This window comes from Pan paniscus, chromosome 4 (genome assembly GCF_029289425.2).
Source record: "Pan paniscus chromosome 4, NHGRI_mPanPan1-v2.0_pri, whole genome shotgun sequence".
Taxonomy (NCBI): Eukaryota; Metazoa; Chordata; class Mammalia; order Primates; family Hominidae; genus Pan; species Pan paniscus.
Window position 1 is genome coordinate 110,778,376 of NC_073253.2, and position 23,178 is coordinate 110,801,553.

General features: G+C 38.3%; 1 protein-coding gene across 5 annotated transcripts in view; it reads right to left on the reverse strand.

The window, feature by feature from the left end:
• Positions 1-23,178, reverse strand: part of FEM1C (fem-1 homolog C) — a 54,360-nt gene that overhangs the window by 9,342 nt on the left and 21,840 nt on the right. For 4 of the 5 annotated variants that reach the window (XM_055112555.1, XM_055112556.1, XM_055112560.1 and 1 more), the window contains one exon: positions 12,917-13,650. In XM_055112555.1, the coding sequence (XP_054968530.1) occupies positions 12,917-13,460 (544 nt within the window). In that variant the 5' untranslated portion in view covers positions 13,461-13,650. Of the gene's footprint in view, positions 1-12,916; positions 13,651-14,493; positions 14,901-23,178 lie in introns of those variants that run through there. The other variant, XM_003826724.4, reaches the window with a different exon arrangement.

A 23,178-nucleotide genomic window follows, 5' to 3' on the forward strand; every position in this document is an offset into this window, starting at 1 on the left:
AAAAAAAAAAAAAAAAAAAAAAACCTGTCAGACTGAAGACACAAAGAAAACTCAAGACACACTGCCTACAAGACACACCTTAAATATACGGGTAGAAAATGATCTTTAGAAGTGAAAGTTTGGGAAAAAATGCCCTTTGCAAAAACTAAATATTAAGAAGCTATCTGATATTAAAATATGAAAGTAGACTTTAATGCAAAATACATAATTAGTGAAAAAAGGAAATATTTTATAGTGTTAAAAAATTCAAAATATACAGATATAATAATTTTAAACTTGTTTTCACCTAATATAGAATTAAGCTACGTAAAGTAAAAATCGACAGAACTATTAGGAAAGCAAACAAATCTGCAAACATTAGTACATCTAAACATATCTTTCTCAGTTTAGAAGACCAAAACCAGTAAGGATAAAGATTTGAACATTACAAACTTGATTTAACTGGCATAAATAAAAGAACATGGCACTCAACAACCACAGAAAACAATTTTGCCCCCAGGGATACAGGGAGCATATCCAAATACTGACCATATTCTTGGCCGTAAGGCAAGTCTCAACAAATGTCAAGGGACTGAAGTCACTGAGTATGTTCTAAGTCCACTTATGAATGAAGTCAGATATCCAAAACAAAAAGATAACTAGAAAAACCTGTCTATTTGAATTTTTAATACTCACTTGCTTCGTCTGTCAAAGAAGGAAGCCCAATGAAAATCAGAAAATTTTTTTAACTGGGTGATCATAAAAACACTAAATAATAAATTAGATAAAAAGAAAGGCTTATTTTTTAAATAGCTAAGTTTCCATCTAAAGAAGTTACAAGAAAAAACAGTAAATTAAATTAGAGAAAGTAGAAGCAAACAGTAAAAAAAAAAAAAAAAAAATTAATGAAAAAAGGGATAAGTACGTGAATACAGCATTTTTTTATATTCCCACATTTTATTTAACTGTTGCCCCCTTTTAATCTTATATTAATAACTTTGCAAGGTAGAGATGATAAACTCATTCTACATACAAATAGAATAGAGAATTTAGTGGGAAAACATAATCTCCTGTCTCCCAACTGCCAATTCAGTGTACTACTCATTTCTAAGGTCATATTTTAAATGCCAGTCATATTAAACCTCAATGAATAAATTATATCTAATATAAAACCAAACCTCATAATAGAACTTCAACCAATCACATCACTTTCCAACTCAAAAAACTTTCACAATTTCTCTAAGGAAAAGCAGACAATCTTTGAGATGGCCTTCAAAATTCTACATCATTGATTCTCAAAGCACTATCTGTGTGGAGAGAGCAATGAGGAAGAAATCTATAGTTTCAGAAAACATTATGTGCAGTAAAGTTTAATATTGGATATTCAAGGATACGTATTTTAAAAGACTAACAAATATTTCCCTACCCTATCTCTTTAGCTTCATTTCTCATTATCTCTGGAATGAATGATTCACTGTGCTTCTAACTCAGGGACTGGCAAACTTTTCCGGTAAAAGGCCAGGTAGCATTTTAGGTTTCTAGACTATAAGGTCTCTGTTGTAACCACTAAACTCCGCCAAGTACCATGAAATATGCTATGGTAGTATGTTAAATTAATGGATATGGCTGTTTCCCAACAAAACTTTTACTTTTGTACTCTAAAATTTGATTTTCATGTGTCATAAAATATTTTTCATTTGATTTCTTTCTCAACCATTACAAAAATGTAAAAAACTTTCTTAGCTCTCAGGCAGTACTGAAATGGGGTGGGCTGGATTTGAACCCTGGGCCATAGTTTGCCAAACCTGCTCTAACCCGGAAGACATGGTCTGCATCTCCCACACACAAGGGAGAAATTCTGCTTATGCTTCACATTATTCCATCCTAAGTACTTCTCCCAGCACCAAGAGCAAACAGCCCTGTTCACTTCCACCTCTATGCTTCTGTTCTTGATTTTCCTATAAAGCACTTCCTTCTTTACCATTTTAACTTCTTGTCCTTCAAATTTCACTAGAAATTTCAACTGCTTAAAGAGGTTTTCCTGGTTTTATCATATCAATTTTATCATTGTGAGAATGCCTGGTGAATAAATATATGAGTCATCCTAATAATTACTCACATAACATCTATTATAATACCTTACACTAGTATAATGCTACTGCTTCACAAATAAGTTCTTACCTAAACAGTCTATTCTTAAAGTATACAGATCCTATATTTCTTATATCCCAGAAGCAACTAGCAACCTGCTAAAGCTAAGGTAGATTCTAAATTTTTAATATTTGATATCACAAAAAGTAATTCAATCTTAGCTTTTGCAGACAAAATAAGTTCAAAAAGTAATATCCTAGAAGGAGATCTTTTTAATTACTCTAACAGGTTAAGTGTATAACCACCACACTTTTCTGCCCTGGAAGGCCCTAAAGGTAAGTTTTTTAATTATGGCCCTAGAGGTAAGTTTTTTAATTATAGCCTAGAGCATTATTACTTACAGCTTAGAAAACAGAGGGTAAAAAAAAAAGGCATGATCTTAAAGCAATTATAACTTTTGTGTCATTTCTCCAAGTCTTTTTATATAGTATGCTTTGACAAAGTTATAATCAGTATATATATAACTGTTTCCTGTTTTCACCTACACCTTGGGCATTCTGTCATGTGTTATTATATCGTCTGCATAGTTTCTGTAACTACACAGATTCTACATAATCCTTCTTAATGGTTTTATGGTGAAAGTTCAAGCAAGGGAGCAAGTCATACATTACATAAACATTTCCCCGTTGATGGACATCTGCACTGCTTCAGAATTTTTACTATTAAAATTAATGCTTAAAAAACTATAAGGACAGATAACAGAGCAGTGGTTGGCAAGGGCTGGGGGCTAGGAGAGGGGTTTAATGCAAAGGAGCATGAAGGACATTTTTGTTCTTACCTTTAATAAATGAGTAGTATATGTTTGTCAAAAATTACAGTACTGTACACTAAAAAGTATGAATTTTATTGCATGTAAATAAGTCAATAAACAAATGACAAAAAAAATTAACGCCTACCTAAAATAGAATCACAAATGTGTGATGGCTTAATAGACATCTTCAATTCACTACCAATGGGATTATAAAAATTGTTTAAAGTTCCACTTTATAGTATTCTTTCTACTACTAAAATTAACTTTTTAATTTATATTACCTCTATTCCTTGGTAAATAGAATATTTTCTCTTATCTGTTTATAAACTTTATTTTCTTTTATGCCATGTCTATGTTTCAGTTTCTGAGATTAATCTGGCTTTCTATGTATAAGCACTTTATAAAATGATAACCAGTTTGTTAAATTTACTGTAAATATTTTGCTATGTCAGTTTTTTCAAGTGCTAGATATGCTATAAGTATTAAACGTAATTTTTTGTGAAAAAGTATAACAAGCCAAATTTAAAAAGTGAGTTACCAGGGTCTTGTGACTAGTATGTACTGTTACATGCCACAGATCATTAAAATCATATTTTCTTTTTTGCTAGTTAACATAATTGATTTAAAGTTTTGGTGCATAACAATATATGCCAAGTACTATAGATTTAGCTCAAGAATTTTCTCTGGGTTACACAGGCCCTTGGCCCTTTAAAAACATTCCCATAATACAGCGATCGTACTTCCCAAAGATTTTCCATCTCCACATCATGTCTTCTTTTCGCATTCTCAGAATGAGAAAGACAATGAACAATAAAACAACACAAAGTTCAAAAATAAATACTACCAGGAATCTGAGATGAAATTAAGGATATGCAGCAATGAAATTTAATGAATTTACCTTTGGCTAAAGAAAAAAAAGGAAGAGAAAAAGGAAAACATATTATATTTAACAATTCTCAATGCCTGATTAAGAAAAAGTTCATTTGGAGAAAAAAAATATTCTGGCACTGAATTCATAAAAAAAAAAAAATTTCATGATTTCTCAAAAGACATGTTTGTTAAATGGGCATTTCTTAGAAATCCAGTTAATGGCACAACATTAAGTATTAATTCTGTTAAAGCATTTCTCTAGAAAGCTAAAACAGTATGATACGAATACATTAATTTTCAAATTCATAATTTAACACAAAAGTAATGCAAAGAAAATCTGGAAGAATGAAAAGTGCCATTTTCACTGGGATGCTTCTGGGATGAATATTAAGGTCAGGAAACTATGGTAAGTGCTCGTGCATTAAAGGGTGGTAGTATTCCTCAAGAAGCATCTGAAGTGCCAATCTTCACTGCTGTTAATTTTAAAGACACCTGTAATCTTTTAATAGCAGGTGAGTAAGACATTAAAAATTCATGTTCAACAGTGAAGCTTAGGTGCCTAGGAATAGAATCAACATTTTTTTCAAATTAGGTAACCCAAAAACATAGCTGTATTTTGAGGAAGAACTAGTTAGAGGCCTAAGAATTATCTGGGTCCAAACCAAACGTTTTGAGTTTGATAAGGGCAAGTGATTGTTACCAACCAACCATCTAAATCATAAAAGAGCTTCAACATAACATATAAATATCTCAATTTGGATAAAATTACCAAGATTCACCAGGATCAAGTCAGTTTCTAAACCACCCTCACGGAGTAGACAGAATTTACTGCTCTTTATAAAAAAACAAAAATGTCCTCCTAAGGACTGCAAAATATTTAACAAACACAGTAGATTCTGCCGTTTGTAAATTCCTCATGTATTTCAAGCTTTGTGTGTGTGTTTAGCATAAGTCAAATAAAGCTGTGCTTCTCAAACTTTCATGTATAAAATCACCAGAGAATCATAATAAAATGCAGATTTTGATTCAGATCATCTAGGCTGGATCCAAGTGATACCTACGCTGCTGGTCCTTGAGTAGCAAGAAAATAGAGAAGGATTCTCTATTTTCTTGTTTGCTATATAGATACTTGCCACATAGCTAATATATCTAATAGCAATATCAAGTCATATGAACATAAATTTAAAAGGAGGGCTAGGTCACAGCCCTGTTTTACACCATATAGAAATAAAATTGTATCATTCCTCTTTACTCTAAATTTAACCATATGCCAAAGCAGGAAGGCGTTGTGTTTTACAATTAGATTACAAAGTTTCATCCATGGAAAAGTTCCTGCATAGTAAATGGCATAGTATCAGTAAATTCTGCAGTCTATTCCTAACAATTTTCTTGTTTAAGTAAGACATTATATAAGTGACACACAAATTTCCTTAAAAATCCGTTTGTAAAATAAAAATCCAAATTGGTATAAACACCACCATCAAAAAAGTTAAAAAAAAAAAACAACACAGAATGGGAGAAAATATTTGCAAATGATATATCTGATAAAAGACATACATAAGAATATATAAACAACTCTTACAGTTCAGTAACACAAAGATAACCCAGTTATAAAACATGCAAAGGTTAATGAAGAAACTCCTCCAAAGAAAATAGAGACAGAGAGAGCCAATAACCACACGAATTAAGTACATGAAAAAATGTTCAACATCATTAGCCATTGGAGAAATATAAATCAAAATCACAATGAGATATCACTACACACTTCCTAAAATGGCTATATGAAAAAAGAAGAAGAAGAAGAACAAGTGTTGGAGAGGGTATGGAGAAACTGGAACTCTTCTTACATTGCTGACAGGAATGTAAACTGGTACAACTGCTTTGAAAAACAGTTTAACGGTTCCTGTTAAAAGAGTTACCATACAACCCAATAATGCCACTCCTAGGTATGTGCCTGAGAGAAATGAAAACATATATCCACAGAAGAATTTCTCCATGAATAGCTAAAAAGTATAAACAACCCAAATGCCCATCAACTGCTGAATGAATAAAAGTGATATATCTATTTCAATGGAATATTATTCTGCAATAAAAAGAAAAGCACTGATACATGCTACAAAATGGATGAACCTTGAAAACATTACACTAAGTAACAAGACAACTCACAAAAGACTACATATTATGTGATTCCATTTAAATTAAATGTCCAGAACAGGCAAACTTAAGACAGAAAGGAGATTACTGGTTGCCTAAGACTAGTGCAGTTTCAGGGGAATGAGGAGGGATAGGAGGGAGTGACTCTTAATGGATATGAGATTTTTTCGGGGGTGATGAAAAGCTGATAGTTGTGATGGTTGTATAACCCCGTGAACATACTAAAAAGCCATTGAATTGTATACACTTTAAGTGGTTTTGTGAATTTTATCTCAATAAAGCTGTTTTAAAAATCCAATTAAAATAAAAATATTGTATTTTTGGTGAAAGTATAAGTGTTGACTGATAGAAGCAGCAATTAGAGGGTCTTTTATTATAATAGATTTATTTGGAAAGACACAAAAACAGTCCTCATCTCTTTCTTCAGCCTACTATGCTTGGCACCAACCCATTCCTTCCTCAACTTTGTAGCTGGGGTTGGGCTGAGTACAGAGGTGGTCCACTTGTAAGATGAGGATAGGGTGTGTGGTTCAATTGCACAATAATGCTGATTCCAAGTATTTTATTCCCTGAATAACTAATAGGTGTAGGTTGATGGAGGAGGTAAGAAGGGATAAAGGGAAAAAAACAACTTAGGGTATCAAAGGAGCACTAGAAGAAGGATTCTCTGCTTAGAATGTTTCCCTTCCCCGTGTGTAGTCTATCATGAGAGATACTCAAGAACAGAAGTTCAAAAAAAAAAAAAAAAAGGAAATAAAAAAAAGAAGATAAATTGTGCCAAGACTACTATGTGCCCTCCCTTCATTAATTCTTTGTATAAGGCACTGAGCAAAGAACAAACAGAAATTTAACAATAAAGGTCCTTGAGCTTACAACAAAGTTAAATGCTAAAAAATAGCTGCATCCAAAGAGGTAAGATGCATTCTTATAACCTGAGGGAGATGAGGAATTGCATTTGAAATGAGTCTTGATGTTAAGTAGAATTTTCAAGGCTAAGAGCACTGGAGCTAAGGGATGAGGACTAAAAGCAACTAATTATGTGTAAAAAACTCATCTAATGACAGAAAACTTCAACATTATAATTCCCTGTCCTCTAGTTCACAGACTCCCTGTTCAATCACAGCTCTTCCCAAAGGGAGGAAAAAAAGAAGGAAGACATGTTCTGATCAGATTTGCATCCAACTGACTTTTTCATCTGGGTCTCTCCCTATCTCTTCCACTTCTATCTTCCATCACATACATTCCTGATGCCTCAACAGCATAAATCTATGTAATGCCCTAGGTTTCCTGAATTTTATTTCAAACAAACATATTTTATCAATCAATCAATGAAAATCTGATAAAAAATGAACCAGTGAAGGAACTACATTGTACCCGAAGGCCAGTAAGTGAAACGTAACTTCTATCTTAAGCTCATGTTACTGCCACAAACAATATGAACAGCAGTAGTGCTCAGGATCTACTCATTCTCACCAAACTGTTCAATTCTGTGAGGATTCACAGTTCAAAATCCAATCTCCAGGGACAAAGGACCACATGGATATTTCCCTATTGGACTCAATTTGCACACCATCTACAGCTTAGTTTATCCAGCTAAGATACTAATTCTTCCCAAGGACACAGAAAAGTGTGCCAGGGGATACAAGAGGGAAAAGAATGAACACAGAGCAACTTGCAGGAGTAACTTCATAATTTGGGATTAAAGTGTTAATGACTTCAACTAGTAAGTTATTTAAACATTACTCAATCAAAATAAATATAGATATATTATAGAGTATAATTTTAAGTCCCTCCCTTCCCCCTTTTATTTTTCTCTGTAAGTAGGTGTGCTGAGGTAACCAACAGCTGAGAAGAGTTTTCAAAGTCAAGAAGGAAAAGAGAACTTCAGCTTTCAACACTCAGATAGTACTAAAGTATACTAAAATAACCTAGAATGACAGCAATCATTATCTTAGTCTATCTGAATACCAACAGTTTTTAGTTTACAAGAGAGATTTTCTCATTTGAGATTCTTGTGCATTTACAGTGGGGAATTAAATAAGATTTTTCTTTAGCATTTCCTTGACTAAAATACATCTATACTCTAAATGCCCATTCTATGAGAGAGAAATAATATAAAGCCTTGGATTTGCTTTAAACTACTATAGAAAACAAAAGGAAAGTAGAAACTTCTTTTTAAACTTTAGCAAATGGGTAATTGTTGAAGTAAGATGATGAATACATAGTGGTTCAATGTATTCTCTCTGTGTAAGTTAGAAAATTTCCATAATGAAAAGGCAAATAATCTGTCTGAACTAGTTCTCTCAGACCCTTTTAATGCTAGCAATCCTTGCCACATGCCTACATGGATTTCTCCCTTTTCTGAACCCCTATATTCTACCTGTGCTACTCATTTTTGTCCAACTACTGTCTTACTTTGTTACTTCAAGTCTTCATGCATGTATTTATTTCCCTACAGAAAGGCCTATAAAACATAGTGCTTGCCATCAAGGAGCTTATAATCTTTCCTCTCTTAAATCCAACATGTCCACTCAACAAGCTCATTTAGGGCCAGATACTCTTCCTAATGCATGGGGTAAAAACACCAGGTCTTTAGCCTCAAAGACTATGTAGTAGAATGCGGTTAGATGTCACAGTGTTGTAGTAGAATGCAGCTAGATAAGTTTCTCTGAAAACAAACAAGCAAACAAACAAACCACTCCAGTTAGTCCTCTGCTGAAAAACTTTTACTGGCATGAAAAATAAAATCCAACTCCTGTACCTAGATTAAGTGTCCTTTAAAATTCAGCCCTGAGTGCCTTTTAGTTCTAATATGCCTACTTTCCAATTCCTGGACCCTCCAAGCATATTCTTCAAAGTGCCTTTCCTTATGCCATTTCCTAAACCTTCAAAACTGCCAAAACCCTTCCACAGATCCACATCCCAATAAACTTTCTGCAGATCTAAACCCCAACCTGTCCGTAGATCTAAACCCCAAAATTCAAAGCCCTGTTTAACTTCTACTTTCTCCATGAAGCATTCCTAGTCAGTACACTCGCTCTAAAATCCTATAGCATGGATTGCTTATACTATTCCTTCAGAAGTTAAAAATGTGACACCTCGTATCTTCTCATAACCTCCAAAATGTCCCACAGAATGCCTTGCCTACAGAAAGTGCATGTTAATTACCTTATTACCAATTTATTTAATTACTTTGGGTATCTAAACTGACTGATGAATGAGGACAGAATGTCTTCTAGAGCCAGTCTCCAAATCTGAGCCTACAGAGTTTTTATTGGTCTGTAGTACTGAATCAAGAACTTTTAGCTGCTCAATTTGTTAGAATTAGGGTGTAAAAGTGGAATTGAAGAGGACTTAACTTTGGATCTGCAAAGTTCTAAGTCCAAACAAAAACAACCCCAAAACACAAACAAAAGAACCAAAGGAGGCCAAAGATGACTATAACCATGAAGCGCTGAGATCACTGTGATAGCTCTGAGAAGGACTCACCTAATCACTACAGATTTACAGTCTAGATTCTTAAATAGGAACCAACTCCCGTCTCAAAACTCAATTGCTATGACTGTTAAACTGAAGAGGTATTCCTAAATATATCAAAGATTTTCTCCCCTTTTGGAATGCCATGGGAAAAGAAGAAAACCATTGTCCCCTCAGGTTATAAGTTGTTGGGGATAAAGCATTTCCAAAAATCTAATAGAAGAAAGCACTACTGTTGCACTTACCATACTGTGGTTTAAGTATCTGCTTATGAACCTGTCTCTCCAATCAAACCATGAGCTCCTCAAGAGCAGGGAATCAAGGACTGGCTATCTTGTCTTATTGCTCTTTGTATATCCTAAGTCTAACAGCCTGGCACACTGAGGGACTCAACAACTGCTCTCTCAATTAGTGAATTCCACCTTAGGTTAAAACATGTTCAAAATGCCAATAGCCTGTTAAAAAGTAATGAAAAGAGGTTAAATAATATGTACAAATATCAACCGCCTGTTTAAAAGTAATGGAATGTAGAAGTCACATGCATTTTATCTTTAAGCAGACCAAGCACAATGTATTGACATTTTCTTTCCTCAGAACCATTTCCAGTGAATGACACACAAAATGTCCTAAGGAATTATTCTATTTTAACTCTAGTCTTATTAATCTTTTCTACTTTTTGAATGGGGCTAAAAAAGTGGGGAAAAATCCTCTCTTGCTGCTAAATCACATCCTTCTCCAGTGTCCCTGCCTTACTTTCAATTGGTTCCTGCTTTTGTTACCATTAACCCATAGAAAAAAATCCAGAACCAATGAGAGAATGAGCAGTGAAGCTTCAGGATCAGAGCGGAGGAGGATGAACATGTACTTTAATCTGCCCCCAACATTCATGAAGAATCACTATGGAAATTAACAGATACCATGAAAAGGTAAAAATTCTGCCCATGAAGTGACAATATCTACATGCATGTGTATGTGTATAAAGTTGAGGTTACGAGAAAACAATTTTTGGCATGAAATTGTTTTCTCATGTTATATGTAGTTTTTTTAAAGACATACATATTAGATACTGATACTGGGGGAAAAAATGACTTAGAATAAGTTTGGCCAAAAGAGAGAACAGACATACCCTCACATATAAGGCTAAAAGATGATAGTGGTGATAAAGGGAACATTGTTTTGAAAGAGCTCAAAGGTAATCAAGTTAAATACTGTTCACAGCTTCTCAGGAGAAAATGCTGAAAAAATCTGAGCTATTTATATTAGAGTTCTCTCATATACTATATCTCCACAAGTATATAAAGAAGCTTTGAAAAATATAACGGAAGTAATACCAGTTCTCATCTCTCCAATAACATAGGATTTTAAAACATATCCCAATTTGACTTAAATATGAGTTTATCAATAATATCTACATCAAGCTGATGAATAAAAAGCCCAAAACAAAGAAACAAAAAATTCAACAAACCTAAACAAGCAGCCATGATTTCAAACCATTCCCAATATTAACATGGTTAGTTCAGCAATAATTTGTTGTCTTAAAACAAGCATTCTTCAAAAGAATGATAATTGTTTGGAGAAAAAAGAAAAGCCATGCTGTCATTTGATCTACCAAGCCACCTCTAAAGATAATCAGGAACAAATGAAAACACTTATTAGAAAGAATGTTTACAGAAACATTTTTTATCATACTGAAAAACTGGAAGCAACATAAAACTCCATCAGTAGAAGAGTATGCAGCTATTGAAATTAAAGAGCTATAATTGGTAATATTAAAGATAACATTTATTAAGCTAAAAAACAGGTTGTAGAACAGCATATAAAACTGCATACATATATCAGTAAGCAAAATTCAGAAATATCTTTGGAAGTATTATCCCTGAGTACTGGGATTTTGTGGGATTTTTACACTTCCTCTGGAAAAAAAAATTCAGAAAAATCACAATGATCTTGTATCATTTTTATAAAAGATCACACTTGTATCATTTTTATAAAAGATCACACAATCTACAGCAAATATGCTCAGTAACTATATAGTGCCCCATAATTGTGTGGTTTAACCTTTCTGAAAGGCAGACACTATCACAACTGCAAATGTACATTCACTTTGATTTAGCAATTCTGAACACAGGTATTTATACTACAGTTATTCTCACACAAGTGTGAAAAGACACATTTTTGTTCAAGAATGTTCACAGCAGCATTGTTTATATTAGCAAAGTACTGGATGTGACCTAAATATCAACCAATAGGGCCTAGATAAATTATGTACATTCATATAATGAAATACTGTATAGCCATGAAACAGAATGAGGTAGCTATGTGTGTTGGAGTTGAATGACATCCAAGGTTAGAAAACTAAATAAAGATAGAAAAGTATGTAATCAACCACTAGACGGAGGGCTACACAAACAAGTATGCTTGTACATAGACAAGTATGCTTGTATTTGCATAGACCAACTCTAAAAGGACACATAAAAAACTGTAAATAGTGGTTGTCAGCGCATTAGAGATCTAGAAATCAGGAATAAGACTTTTTATTCAAATGTAAACCAACAATGTAAACCAATTTACACTGTTTGATTTTTTTTAACATGTCTATATGCTACTTTTAAATTTTAATGGCTTTTAAAAATTAGGTAGTGAATTATTTTGCTGTCGTATAAATAGATTCCTGTAAGGGAAGTTAAGGTTTTCAAGTATCAAAATTATGCTATCAAGGCAGTTGCTTTTAAGGGTTAAAAAAATTCTAAACTACTTTTTGCTGCTTTTAGTTTACTACAATCAACAAAAATTATACACAATCGTAAACCAGAGCCCTTCTTCTGGACAAAGGTGTTTACACTGTTGCTAGCCAACAAATCCACATCTGTTTAATCTAGTCCTTGTTTTTCACTCTCAGTATTGAAGCAGTTTTAAAAATGTGTTTTCTCTCTTGCTATATTTAATGCATGTTCTTATAAAAGGATTATCTGTTGACCACAAACAAATATAGAATAAGGGAACAGATTTTCTCCTTTCCACTGATATTAATCCTTCCAGGTCAGTTTGGCCTAGGCTTCTCTGACAGAAAAAGTGAAATGACTGCCTAGAACAAACAAGACCATGACTCAATAAATATAGTAATTTCTACTCCAAGGTTGTTCTAAAAAAAAAAAAAAAACAAAAAACAAAAAGCTAAGAAAAATGTATTACATTTAACCATATTCCCAAGTAGATTAAGCATAAGCCTAAAGGCTCAGATCAGCTACCACTAACATGCTCTGTAACTCTGGGGAACCCATTTCTCAAGAATTTAAAGTTACTCCAAATAAGAGAGAAAATACTGCTTAACAGAGTAACAGAAGTCTTTTATCACACTTTTTCAATCTATTACCAAACATCAGAGAAACACTCAACAAAGTCATACTGGAAGACTTACCTAATCAAAACAGGACTGTCAATGATGGTTTACTCAACACCAGTGCTTATAATTATGTATCAAACTTCCTGAAAATAAGTGGTAGACATTTAGAAAAACAAAGAAGCTGAACTCACCTTTGACACTTTTTCTATTAACATCTGCCCCCTTTTCAAGTAAATACTGAGCAATCTCTTTATGTCCTTTGTAACATGAAATCATCAAGCACGTATGCCCATGTCGGTTTGACACTTCCAAATCAGCTTTGTGTTCTACAAGGTACTTCACTATTTCCAAATGGCCATCGAAACACGCAGCTCGAAGAGGAGTTGAATTGGTTAAAGTCGTGTTGTTGACAGATGCTCCATGATTTAACAAGGACTGGACCACCTTCAGATGTCCTGCTGCAGAAGCGGCCCATAAAGGGGGAGCCCCCTCAATGGTTTCGCCATCAAAATTGACGGAGCCCCCAACTTCTATGGAGGCACTGCATTGCTCTAGGAGGAATTCCACCATGTCAAGGTGCCCATACCTGGCGGCCATCAAGAGTGGCGTGGCCCCATTTGTTTTTTCAGAGATCAAGGAGGAAACCTCCTCTTTGGATTTGCTTGCCAACAATTTGGTGAGAAGCCGGAGTTTGCCATCCCGAGCTGCGTTAAATACTGCTGTCTTTAGATCCATTTATGTCCAGTTGAGAGGCTGTGCTTTATTTATCTTTCAAAGCAGAGCTCCAGTTTAACTCTATCGACACAGGCAAGAGTCACAGGAACCAAAGTTCAATGTTAATTGCTGCACCCCAGAACGGATACACAACCACGAAGAGTATGTTCCGTCCTACTGCTTTCCAACATCTGACAACCAGGGCACCAAACTAGAGAAAGAAAAAAAAAATAGCAGCATTTAATTTTCTATAGAAGAAGGCAAAACACTTCTTAATTTCCACTTCTGTGGGAAGAAAGGAATAAAAGCTATACTTCAGGCACTACTCCATCCCACACCCCACCCCACCCCCAAAGAAAAGGTGGTAAAGAAAAATACAGAAGGATACACAGAGACCCAAATGTTCTGGTCGCAGGCAGTCTCCTCCATGTGCGGAAAATTTAAACACTACAGGCAGCCCGTTTTCTCGCCTCCAGCTCTAACCAGCCAAGCTTTGTTCTAGTTTTGCTTTGCACACGCCCAGGGAGAGTACAACCGAAAGAGGCAGGAGACTCGGGTTCAGAAATGTTTCTCTTTCTTGCAACTGGAGGAGAGCTGGCCAAGGGCGCCAGGCTGGAAGGCCTCACTGAGGCCGGGTTTCGAGAAGGAACAAAAAGGTCGGACACACCAAACCCCGGCTAAGGCCAAAACTGTGCCCCGAAAGATTCTCTTTCCTTTAAAACTACTCACGGCTCTCAGGAAATCCGCCTGCCTTTTAGTCATTAACTTCGCCCGCCCCATTTCGATCACCCCCCACCCCCCGCCAAGGGATGATCCGCAGGTTCCTCAAACCACAGTCGCCCCAACACAACCTTCCCCTCTCCCTGTTCCAGACAACGGCAGCCCCCTCCCCAATCTCCTCCATCGACCACAACCCCCTCCCGATGGGCCAAGCTGTGGCCTCCAGCCAGCTGCCCGCCTTCGGCTCCCCCGGCGCCCTCCTTCCCGCCCAGGCCTTCCGCGGGCACCTCAGGCCCCGGCCCGAGCCCTGGCAGGCCGCTGCCGCCGCCACTACCTGCCCGGGGACTAGTCTTCCCCGCCGCCGCTGGTCACTCGGGCTTTGGCCGTCCCCTTCAAAGGGAAACCGTTGTCCCCACCGCCGCCCGGGCCGCCCTGCTCCGCCTGCGGCCGCACAGCTCCTCCATGCTCCGCGCCCCACAGGAATGAATCCGGCCGCGCTGTTCGCCCCGCCCCGCCACCCGAGCTGCCTCCCGCCCTCAGTCGGCTCGGGCTGCAGCGGCTGCAGCGACTGCTGCGACGGATGGTGTAATGGGCTGCGAGCCGGGGGCCGGACAAGCCTGAGCGTCACATCACTGACTGTGCCGCCACGCCATTGGGCCGGGGGAGGGCGGCGGCCGCGGCCAGCAACAGCCTAGGCGCGGGGCGGGACGTCGCGGCCGGGGTGGGGCGACGGGGAGGGGCGGGGCCACGGGGAGGGGGCGGGGCCTGAGCTGCTGGGAGGACGTGCCTGCGTGCAACGCGCTGGGGGGCGGGGCGCTGCGAGGGGGCGGATCTGTGCCCATCGAAGCGGCCCGAGGCAGCTCGAGTTCTGAGATCTCGCTGGCTCTTCTCCTCTCGGATTTTCGGGGTGCTCCCTTAGGGAATCTTTCGGTCCCATCTCAGAGACCCCAGAAGGGAAGTGTATTAGTGCGTTTTCACGCTGCTGATAAAGACATACCCGAGATTGGGTAATTTATAAAGATAAAAAGATTTAATGGACTCAGAGTTCCACGTGGCTGGGGAGGCCTCACAATCAAGCCAGAAGGGGAAAAGCACGTCTTACATGGCAGCAGGCAAGAGAGGAAAATCAGAGCCAAGGAAAAAGGGAAACCCCATATAAAACAATCAGCTCTCATGAGACTTACTCACTACCACCAGAGCAGCATGGGGGAAACAGCCTTCTTGATTCAATTATCTCCCACTAGGTCCCTCTTACAATATGTGGGAATCATGGGAGCTAAAATTCAAATTTGGGTGCGGACCAGTATTACCCTCACACACGTGAAGTCTCTCGGACTAGTCTTCTGTCCTTACTTTGGTGGGCCCTGGAAATTACCAAGCTCGTAATTACACCTCAGAACACACACGGAGGAAACTGAAATTTCAGAAAATGTGATTAGTTTTGGAGGCTGTCAAACTGACTCTCTTTCTAAAGTAGCCTCTAAAAAGCATAAAGGCTACGAGGAATGGTAAACCCTAAGAGAAATGTAAAGTCAATGAGGTCAGGTTCTTGAGCTCTGAGTAATAAATCGGGAACTAAAGCTTAAAAGGTTATATATATGAATGAAAAGAATTACTTCTTCATATAGTAGTTGATAAACCTCTGGAATTTGTGATGCTAAAACCTAGGTTGCATTAAACTAGGATGAAAAAGTTTAAATGTGTTTGGGAAATAACGCCCATAATGAATCCTGATGAGAAAACAGAATTTTTGAAAATGGACCTTCAATCACTTTGTTTGAGGGAACTTAAGCTCACATAACTCCTTAGTACCACTAGGAGAAATAGAATATTACAGTAGGCAGTCTGACCCTCAGCATATGTAATCCATAACGTTATGTTAGAAGTCATGCAGCACTAAAAACATTTATAAAAAATCACAACTTCATTTTTGTATATTGTAGTGTTGTTCAGAAGTTTATGTAGTTTTGCATAATTGAAATAATTTTCATACAACTATATATTTTGCTTTTCCTTTCTATACTCTAAACGTTTCTTATGTTTTTACAGTCTTAATAGTTTTTAAGTATAGCATAGTATTTCCCTTAGGTAGTCAGTATCAGACTACACTCAACATCAGATTCCCAAAACTGAAGTTAAGGTAATTGCCACTGAGAAGAAAATATAAAAGAATAGAGTATAAAGGATAAGATTGACCATCCATAAAAATTAACCAACCAAGAGGACTGGCTGTTTTATCCCCAGCATATGTCACAGTTCTATACTCTCCCAGGGTACAGATACCAGTGTACAGTGTCCCAACCAAGGCCTAACCTGAGCTGACCTGTCTCTCTCATCTAATTCAATAAGATGTAAACATTCACATCAGCCATCTTCAAACTGAGCTCTGTATCCCCCATGGGATTGTTAAGGGATAGATGGACACTTAGTTTAAAGGCTACCAATTTCTGCTGTGGCTCACACCTGTAATCCCAGAACTTTCGGAGGCTGAGACAGGCAGATTGCTTGAACCCGAGAGGTTGAGACCAGCCTGGACAACATGGTGAAATCCCAACTCCACACACACGCACACACACATGCACGCACACGCACACACACAAAAAATTAGGCATGGCATGCAGGAGGCTGAGGTGGCAGGATCACCTGAGCTGAGCTGGGGAGATCAAGGCTATAGTGAGCCATGATCACACCACTGTGCTGCAGCCTGGGCCACAGAAGGAAACTCTGTCAAAAAAAAAAAAAAAAAAAAAAAAAAAGGCTACCAGTTTCTGAATCTTCGATTTACACCTACGTTCTTTCCTAAAATTGATCTGCTGGTAAAGGAATATGGTCAAGGTGTCTCATTTCCCAACTCTTTCACAATAGCTGTATGTTTCCCAATTTGTAAAAGGAAAGACATTTGAGAATCTTACAGGCATTGCTCTGGGTTATAAAAGGCTCAGCAATCTTTGCCAATTCTTTATAAATTTAAAACACTGGTCTATATTAGAAAGTGTATACTTCTAATGACTGGGTAACAAATTCTTTTGCAAGTCAGATGATTTCCAAATAATTGCTTTGAACAAAGTATGACCTAAAGATCACTGATATCGATTAGAAGGAGTTCAAAGAATTAAGTGACATTGATATAATGACAAAACTCCTTATAGACCCAACTACCCAACTACTATTTTTTTTTTTTTTTAGACAGGGTCTTTCTCTGTTTCCCAGGCTGGAGTACAGTGGCACAATCTCAGCTCACTGTAGCCTCGACCTCCTGGGCTCAAGTGATCCTCCCATCTCAGCCTCCCAAGTAGCTGGGACAATAGGCATGCACTACTACACCTGGCAATTTTTTTTTTTTTTTGTAAAGACAGCGTTTCACCATGTTGCCCAGGCAAGTGTTGAACTCCTGAGCTCAAGCAATCCACCTGCCTCCCCCTCCCAAAGTGCTGGGACTACACATGTGTGCCACTACACCCAGCCTCCATCTACTTATTAATGTGAAAACATTTTCTCAGAATTTATAAAAATGAAAAATTGAGAAAACATTGAATCTGAACTTTGTCTCATTCTAGTAAGAAGTAGTATTTAACAATAAATGTGTGCACTTAATTGTAAAACATCACATTTAATAATCAAAAAATTTATATTTTGTATTGTTTTGAATACTTGAAAATTACTAATAAATACAATGATGCCTCAATCTGGAAGAAAATGAGCACCTACGGTCTTTAGTCATAAGAAACTTAAATTTCAACTTATATGTATTTCTTTATATGTGTGTGTGTGTGTGTATATATATATATATATATATGTGTTTTGTGTGTGTGTGTGTGACAGAGTTTTCCCTGTTGTCACCCAGGCTGGAGTGCAATGGCACGATCACGGCTCACTGCAACCTCTGCCTCCCAGGTTCAAGCAATTATCCCTGCCTCAGCCTCCTGAGTAGCTGAGATTACAGGTGCCTGCCACCACGCCCAGTTAATTTTTGTATTTTTTAGTAGAGACGGGGTTTCGCCATGTTGGCCAGGCTGGTCTTGAACTCCTGACCTCAGGTGATCCACCCACCTTGGTCTCCCAAAATGCTGGGATAACAGGCATGAGCCACTGTGCCTGGCTTTTATATGTATTTTCATTGCAGAGAAATATAATAGAGTGATTCATAAAACACATTCAGCTAGGCATAGTGGCTCATGCCTGTAATCCCAGCATTTTGGGAGGCCCAGGCAGGAGGATTGCTTGAGCCCAGAAGTTCAAGACCAGGCTGGGCAACAGAGTGAGACCCTGTCTCTACAAAAAACTTAAAAATTAGCCAAGCATGGAAGTACATGCTTGCAGTCCCAGCTACTCCAGAGGCTGAGGTGGGAGGATCACTTGAGCCTGGGAGGTTGAGGCTTCAGTGAGCTGTGATTGCACCACTGCACTCTAGCCTAGGTAACAGAGCGAGATACTGTCTCAAAAGCAAAAACAAAAAACACATTCAAACATAAAAGTACATTAATTAGGATATATTCCTGAGGAATGGGATGTGGAATGGAATTATAAATGCGAAGAGAAAATAAATTATGTAAAAATATCCTATAGGTAAATAATAATTTGTTCATATATTTTTTAAATGGTTGATGGTAAGCATAACTGCTATGATATTTAGATTTCGTTGGATTCATTTAAAAGCATGTTTTATTTAAAAATGTTAATTTTTACATTATGCGGAAAATTGCAACCTTTGCGAATACTTAAACTTATGATGAAAAATTTTAGGTGACAATTGAAAAATATGTAGGAGGGTAGATAGCATCTCATGTGCATGAGTAAAAATGTTTGAAGACTTAATTGAAATGTTTGGAGACTTATTCACAACCCCCTATTGGAGGTCATTTCCATTTCTAAAGAACATTTGTTCTTCCAATCTTTGATTTTTTTTTCTTAAATAGAAAATCAACTAAATTTCCTTTTATATAGATTTTACATTGTGTTTCTAAATGCCCACCTCTTTTCTACCTTCCATCAATGGGAGGGACAACTTTTTTGTTTGGTTTGGTTGGTTTGCTTTGGATTGGTTTGGTTATTAAGACTTTGATGTCTGGTTAAATCAGCAATTACTGTCTTCCTGAAAGTCACAGAATGCTATTGGGGCATAACAGGAAGACTCATTTTTAAGGGGTCTGTAGGTGGGAGCCAAAGACTGGAAAAGGGGAAAGGGACCAGAGATAGCCTCTGAATTACCCATTCAGGTAAGTGCCCAGAGATGACAGACAAAAAGGGGAACCACTTCCGGGAGCCAAGGTGAATATTCAGGCTTCCCCGACGGGGGAGCAAAGTGTTACTTGCATCCAGAGCACTTCCCTAGGCCCAAGGCTTTATAATGTAAGCCCAGAGGAGACATTACCCCTTACCTGAAAGGCTGATGGGGAGGAGGAATTGGATCAGCAAAAAGGGGACACCCTAATTATAGAACAATGAACATTTTCAGGCCTATAAGTTGTTTTCTTCTTCTCACATATTGCCTTGGGTTAAATTTCCAAGAGTTGGATTACAGAATGTCTTTTTGGCTTTTCATATACATTGTTATACTATTTCCTAGAAGACTTAGACCAATCTGTCACCACCAGCAAGGCACTATTGACTTCACCAAACATTGAACCCACTTGATATTATATTTTTTGAAAATTCTTACTAGTTTTGTATGTGTTAAATGATACTGCCAAGTTTCCCAAATTTACCTGGCTACCCTTGGGATTTTTTGGTCTGTGCAATATCCTTGAATTAGTAGAATATTCCTTCTATAGTATTCCTTCTGGGGATTGTCGAACATTCAATTCCTGGCAGTCTATATTTAAACCAGAAACCTCAGTGAAACAGTCTGCTTGCATGGTTTTGGTATACTTTGGTAACTTGTTCTAATTTGAGAAACGGCCAGGATGAATTTTTTTTAAATCTCTAGTTTTTGGTAACTAACTGGGCATAGTTCTATTTAGAAAAGTATGAAAAGAATCTACTTTCATGAATTTAAAAGTTACACAAAAATAGCATAGCAAGGTGTATGCTTCTTGTGCTATTTAGAAATGTCTTTCTCATATAAGTCCACTTTATTAACACTGATAATTTGCTCAAGGTGAGATATTTTAATTGTCATAAATTCATTCACCACCTTAAAAATTATTGAATCCTGGAATCCCAGCACTTTGGGAGGTCTAGGCTGTCAGACTGCTTGAGCTCAGGAGTTCAAGACCAGTCTGGGCAACATAGCAAAACTCCATTTCTACAAAAAATACAAAAATTAGGCAGGCATGGTGATGCACACCTGTAGTCCCAGCTACTCAGGAGGGTGAGGTGAGAGGATGGCTTGAGTCTGGGAAGTGGAGGTTGCAGTGAGCTGAGATTGCGCCACCGCACTCCAGCCTGAGTGACAGAGCCAGACCCTGTCTAAAAACAAAACAAAACAACAACAAAAAAACCCCCAATAAAACAAAGTTATGGAATCCTATTATGTACTATGTTAGATGCTGGATGAATATGATATAATCTCTACTTTTGAGGAATTGATGGTCTGTAGGAGAAATGTAGCTATAAACAGATGAAAACAAAATATGTGTATAAACAACAGTGAGAGCCCAAAGAACAGAGCTGCTAACTCTGCTTGAGCAAATCTGGGAAGGAGGTGAAGGTTAAATGGAATTTTAAAGGATTAGTAGGAGGAAGCCTAGCCAAAAGTCGGCAGGAGCGGGGTGGGAGGAGGCACCATCCAGAATGCTGGAGCTGAGAGAACACGTGAGATGTTCCCTTCTTTCTTCCTGCTTCCCCCGTGCCAGGGAGAGAGTGGTGCCCTAAGCTACCCTCTGAACGACCAAAAATCCCTACTCCCCTCACTCAAAGTGTATCCTAATATTAACACACCATTTCCTATTCCTACAGCTCAACCAGCTTTCATATTTTCTTCATGCAGCTTCTCTCGTGCAGGTTTTAGGAGGAGTGAGACCCCACTTAAGGTTATTTACTTAAAGCAAGAATACTTCCTTGGGGTACTAGCATTTTAAAAAGGAAACTTGTGAACCCAAATTAATTTTAAAATTGTAGAAATATGCAGGCAAGAATTCTTTTAGCAGGGAGATTTCCAGGTTCCCTTTGGGTAGTTTGGTCTCATCTTTACTTCTCTGAATGAAGCAAGATAAGGAGGCAGCAACTCAGTCACCAAATTCTGTTAATTTTCTCTTGGCCCAATCTCCCTCTATAGTATGGGGTTATCATTTCACTTATCACATTATTACAAGCTAGAAATCTTATGTCATTATAAAAGTATCCATTTATTTCCTTTGTTATCTTATTTCCTGAAGTTGTCAGGGCCCTAACTCTAGCTCTCTAGCCACACCCTAAGTGACGAACTCTGGTCCTGAGTTCTCCATCACCACCCAGACTGATGTCAGATGGGGCCAGGTTCTTCTCAGTTTTCAACACATGCGACCCCACCCAAAGTCACTGGATCCACGCTTTATTAGAGAGGGATGAGTCAGATCTCTACTAACCCAGTAGTCTATCTAGGTCTCCACACAGAACAAGGACTCCCTATCGTCTCCCATACCTGGGTCAAGGGCACTCCCACCTCCTCTCCCCGGGCCTGGGGAGAATGCCTCAGACTCCACTGCAATGCCCCTGTTGGCCAGGACTAGACACTCGAATGATCTTCTGGTGCTTTCCTCTTTCAGAACTCACAAAACAAACTTTGATTTTACAGCCTCACTCTCTAGGTGTCTTCACATCCTGGCACCAGTTCCCAACTATATCAAAGCTGCCTTCTCACACACACACCAACACCATCCCCACACAAGAGCTCCCAGCCACCTCCTCAGATGCTTAGCTGGAAGGCCCTCTTCCCCCTATTTGAATAGGAACAAATCACTATGGATGATTCTCTCTCTCTCCCAAGGTGATTACTCCAAACTCCAGAGCTGCTCCAACACCCCCCTCCAAATGCTCTCTGGTCTAGGAACCTCATGCCATTCATCCTCCCAGTGGAATTTACTATGTTCTAGTGTGGAATTCTGTGAGGATCAGCTCCACCTCATTTCCCATCCCCCTGACTTTCTGGGCGTCTAGTGACTGTGTCCACTGACTCTGTGCCTCCCACTCCATCTTTAGGTCCTTCCTACACAGGCACAGGGTGTTCCACTGCTGCCATTCTCTGAAGAGGCCAGTGCCTCAGCAAGGTCACTTTCCCCAGCCCCAATCCCACCTGTTTTTGGCTTCTTTCTCCTGCTGCCAATTGGCAGTTCCAATATGTCTTGTCCATATCCCAGCCCTGAACTCAGTCATGACGGTAGGGACCTTCACTTTGACTCTTTCTTGTTGGAGCCAGCCATGAACCCATCTTCAAACTCCCAGTACTTATGATTGGAAACCCCCTGGCCAGTTGTTGCCTGACTTGTAAATGGGGCTACTGTATCTCTTAATAATGACTCCCATTTGGCTCTTCCACTGGCATTATTCTCTGCACCTAGGTTAGTTCTTCAAAGCCTGTCCCATTGTAGTGGGTAGGTCTCATGCCAAGTCTTGGCCTCTCTTCCTGCCACATGTGGCCATACATACAATCAAATCTTGAGTTACAACTGCTAGTCAGAGGGGATAAGCCCCTTAGTGTATGTTCTGTGAGTTCAGTGCTATTGTGGAGCATGCCCGAGGACCCACCTGAAGACTTTCATTAGTGGTAGGTCTGTGCTACCTAAGGTTCTCCCCACGAGAAGCATAGATCAGATCCTTAGAAGCAGGCTGGCAGATGTGTCCTTGACAGTGAGTACTGCTGTATGTTTATCCTCTTTAAGCTCAGTACAGTCAATCAGTTTTCCATGATTTATTTTATTTTGGCTAAGTCAGTTTACTGTTATTTATTTTAACTAATAAGTAAGTGTTTTCCCATGTGCTTCAGACAAGCTTCAATTCCTTAGTCAGAGGCACCCAGTCCAAGGATACCTAAAACAGCCCTCACCTTCCAAGTCCTTATTGAAAGTAACCCTCTGATTAGCCATTTGTGGAGGGCAGGCAT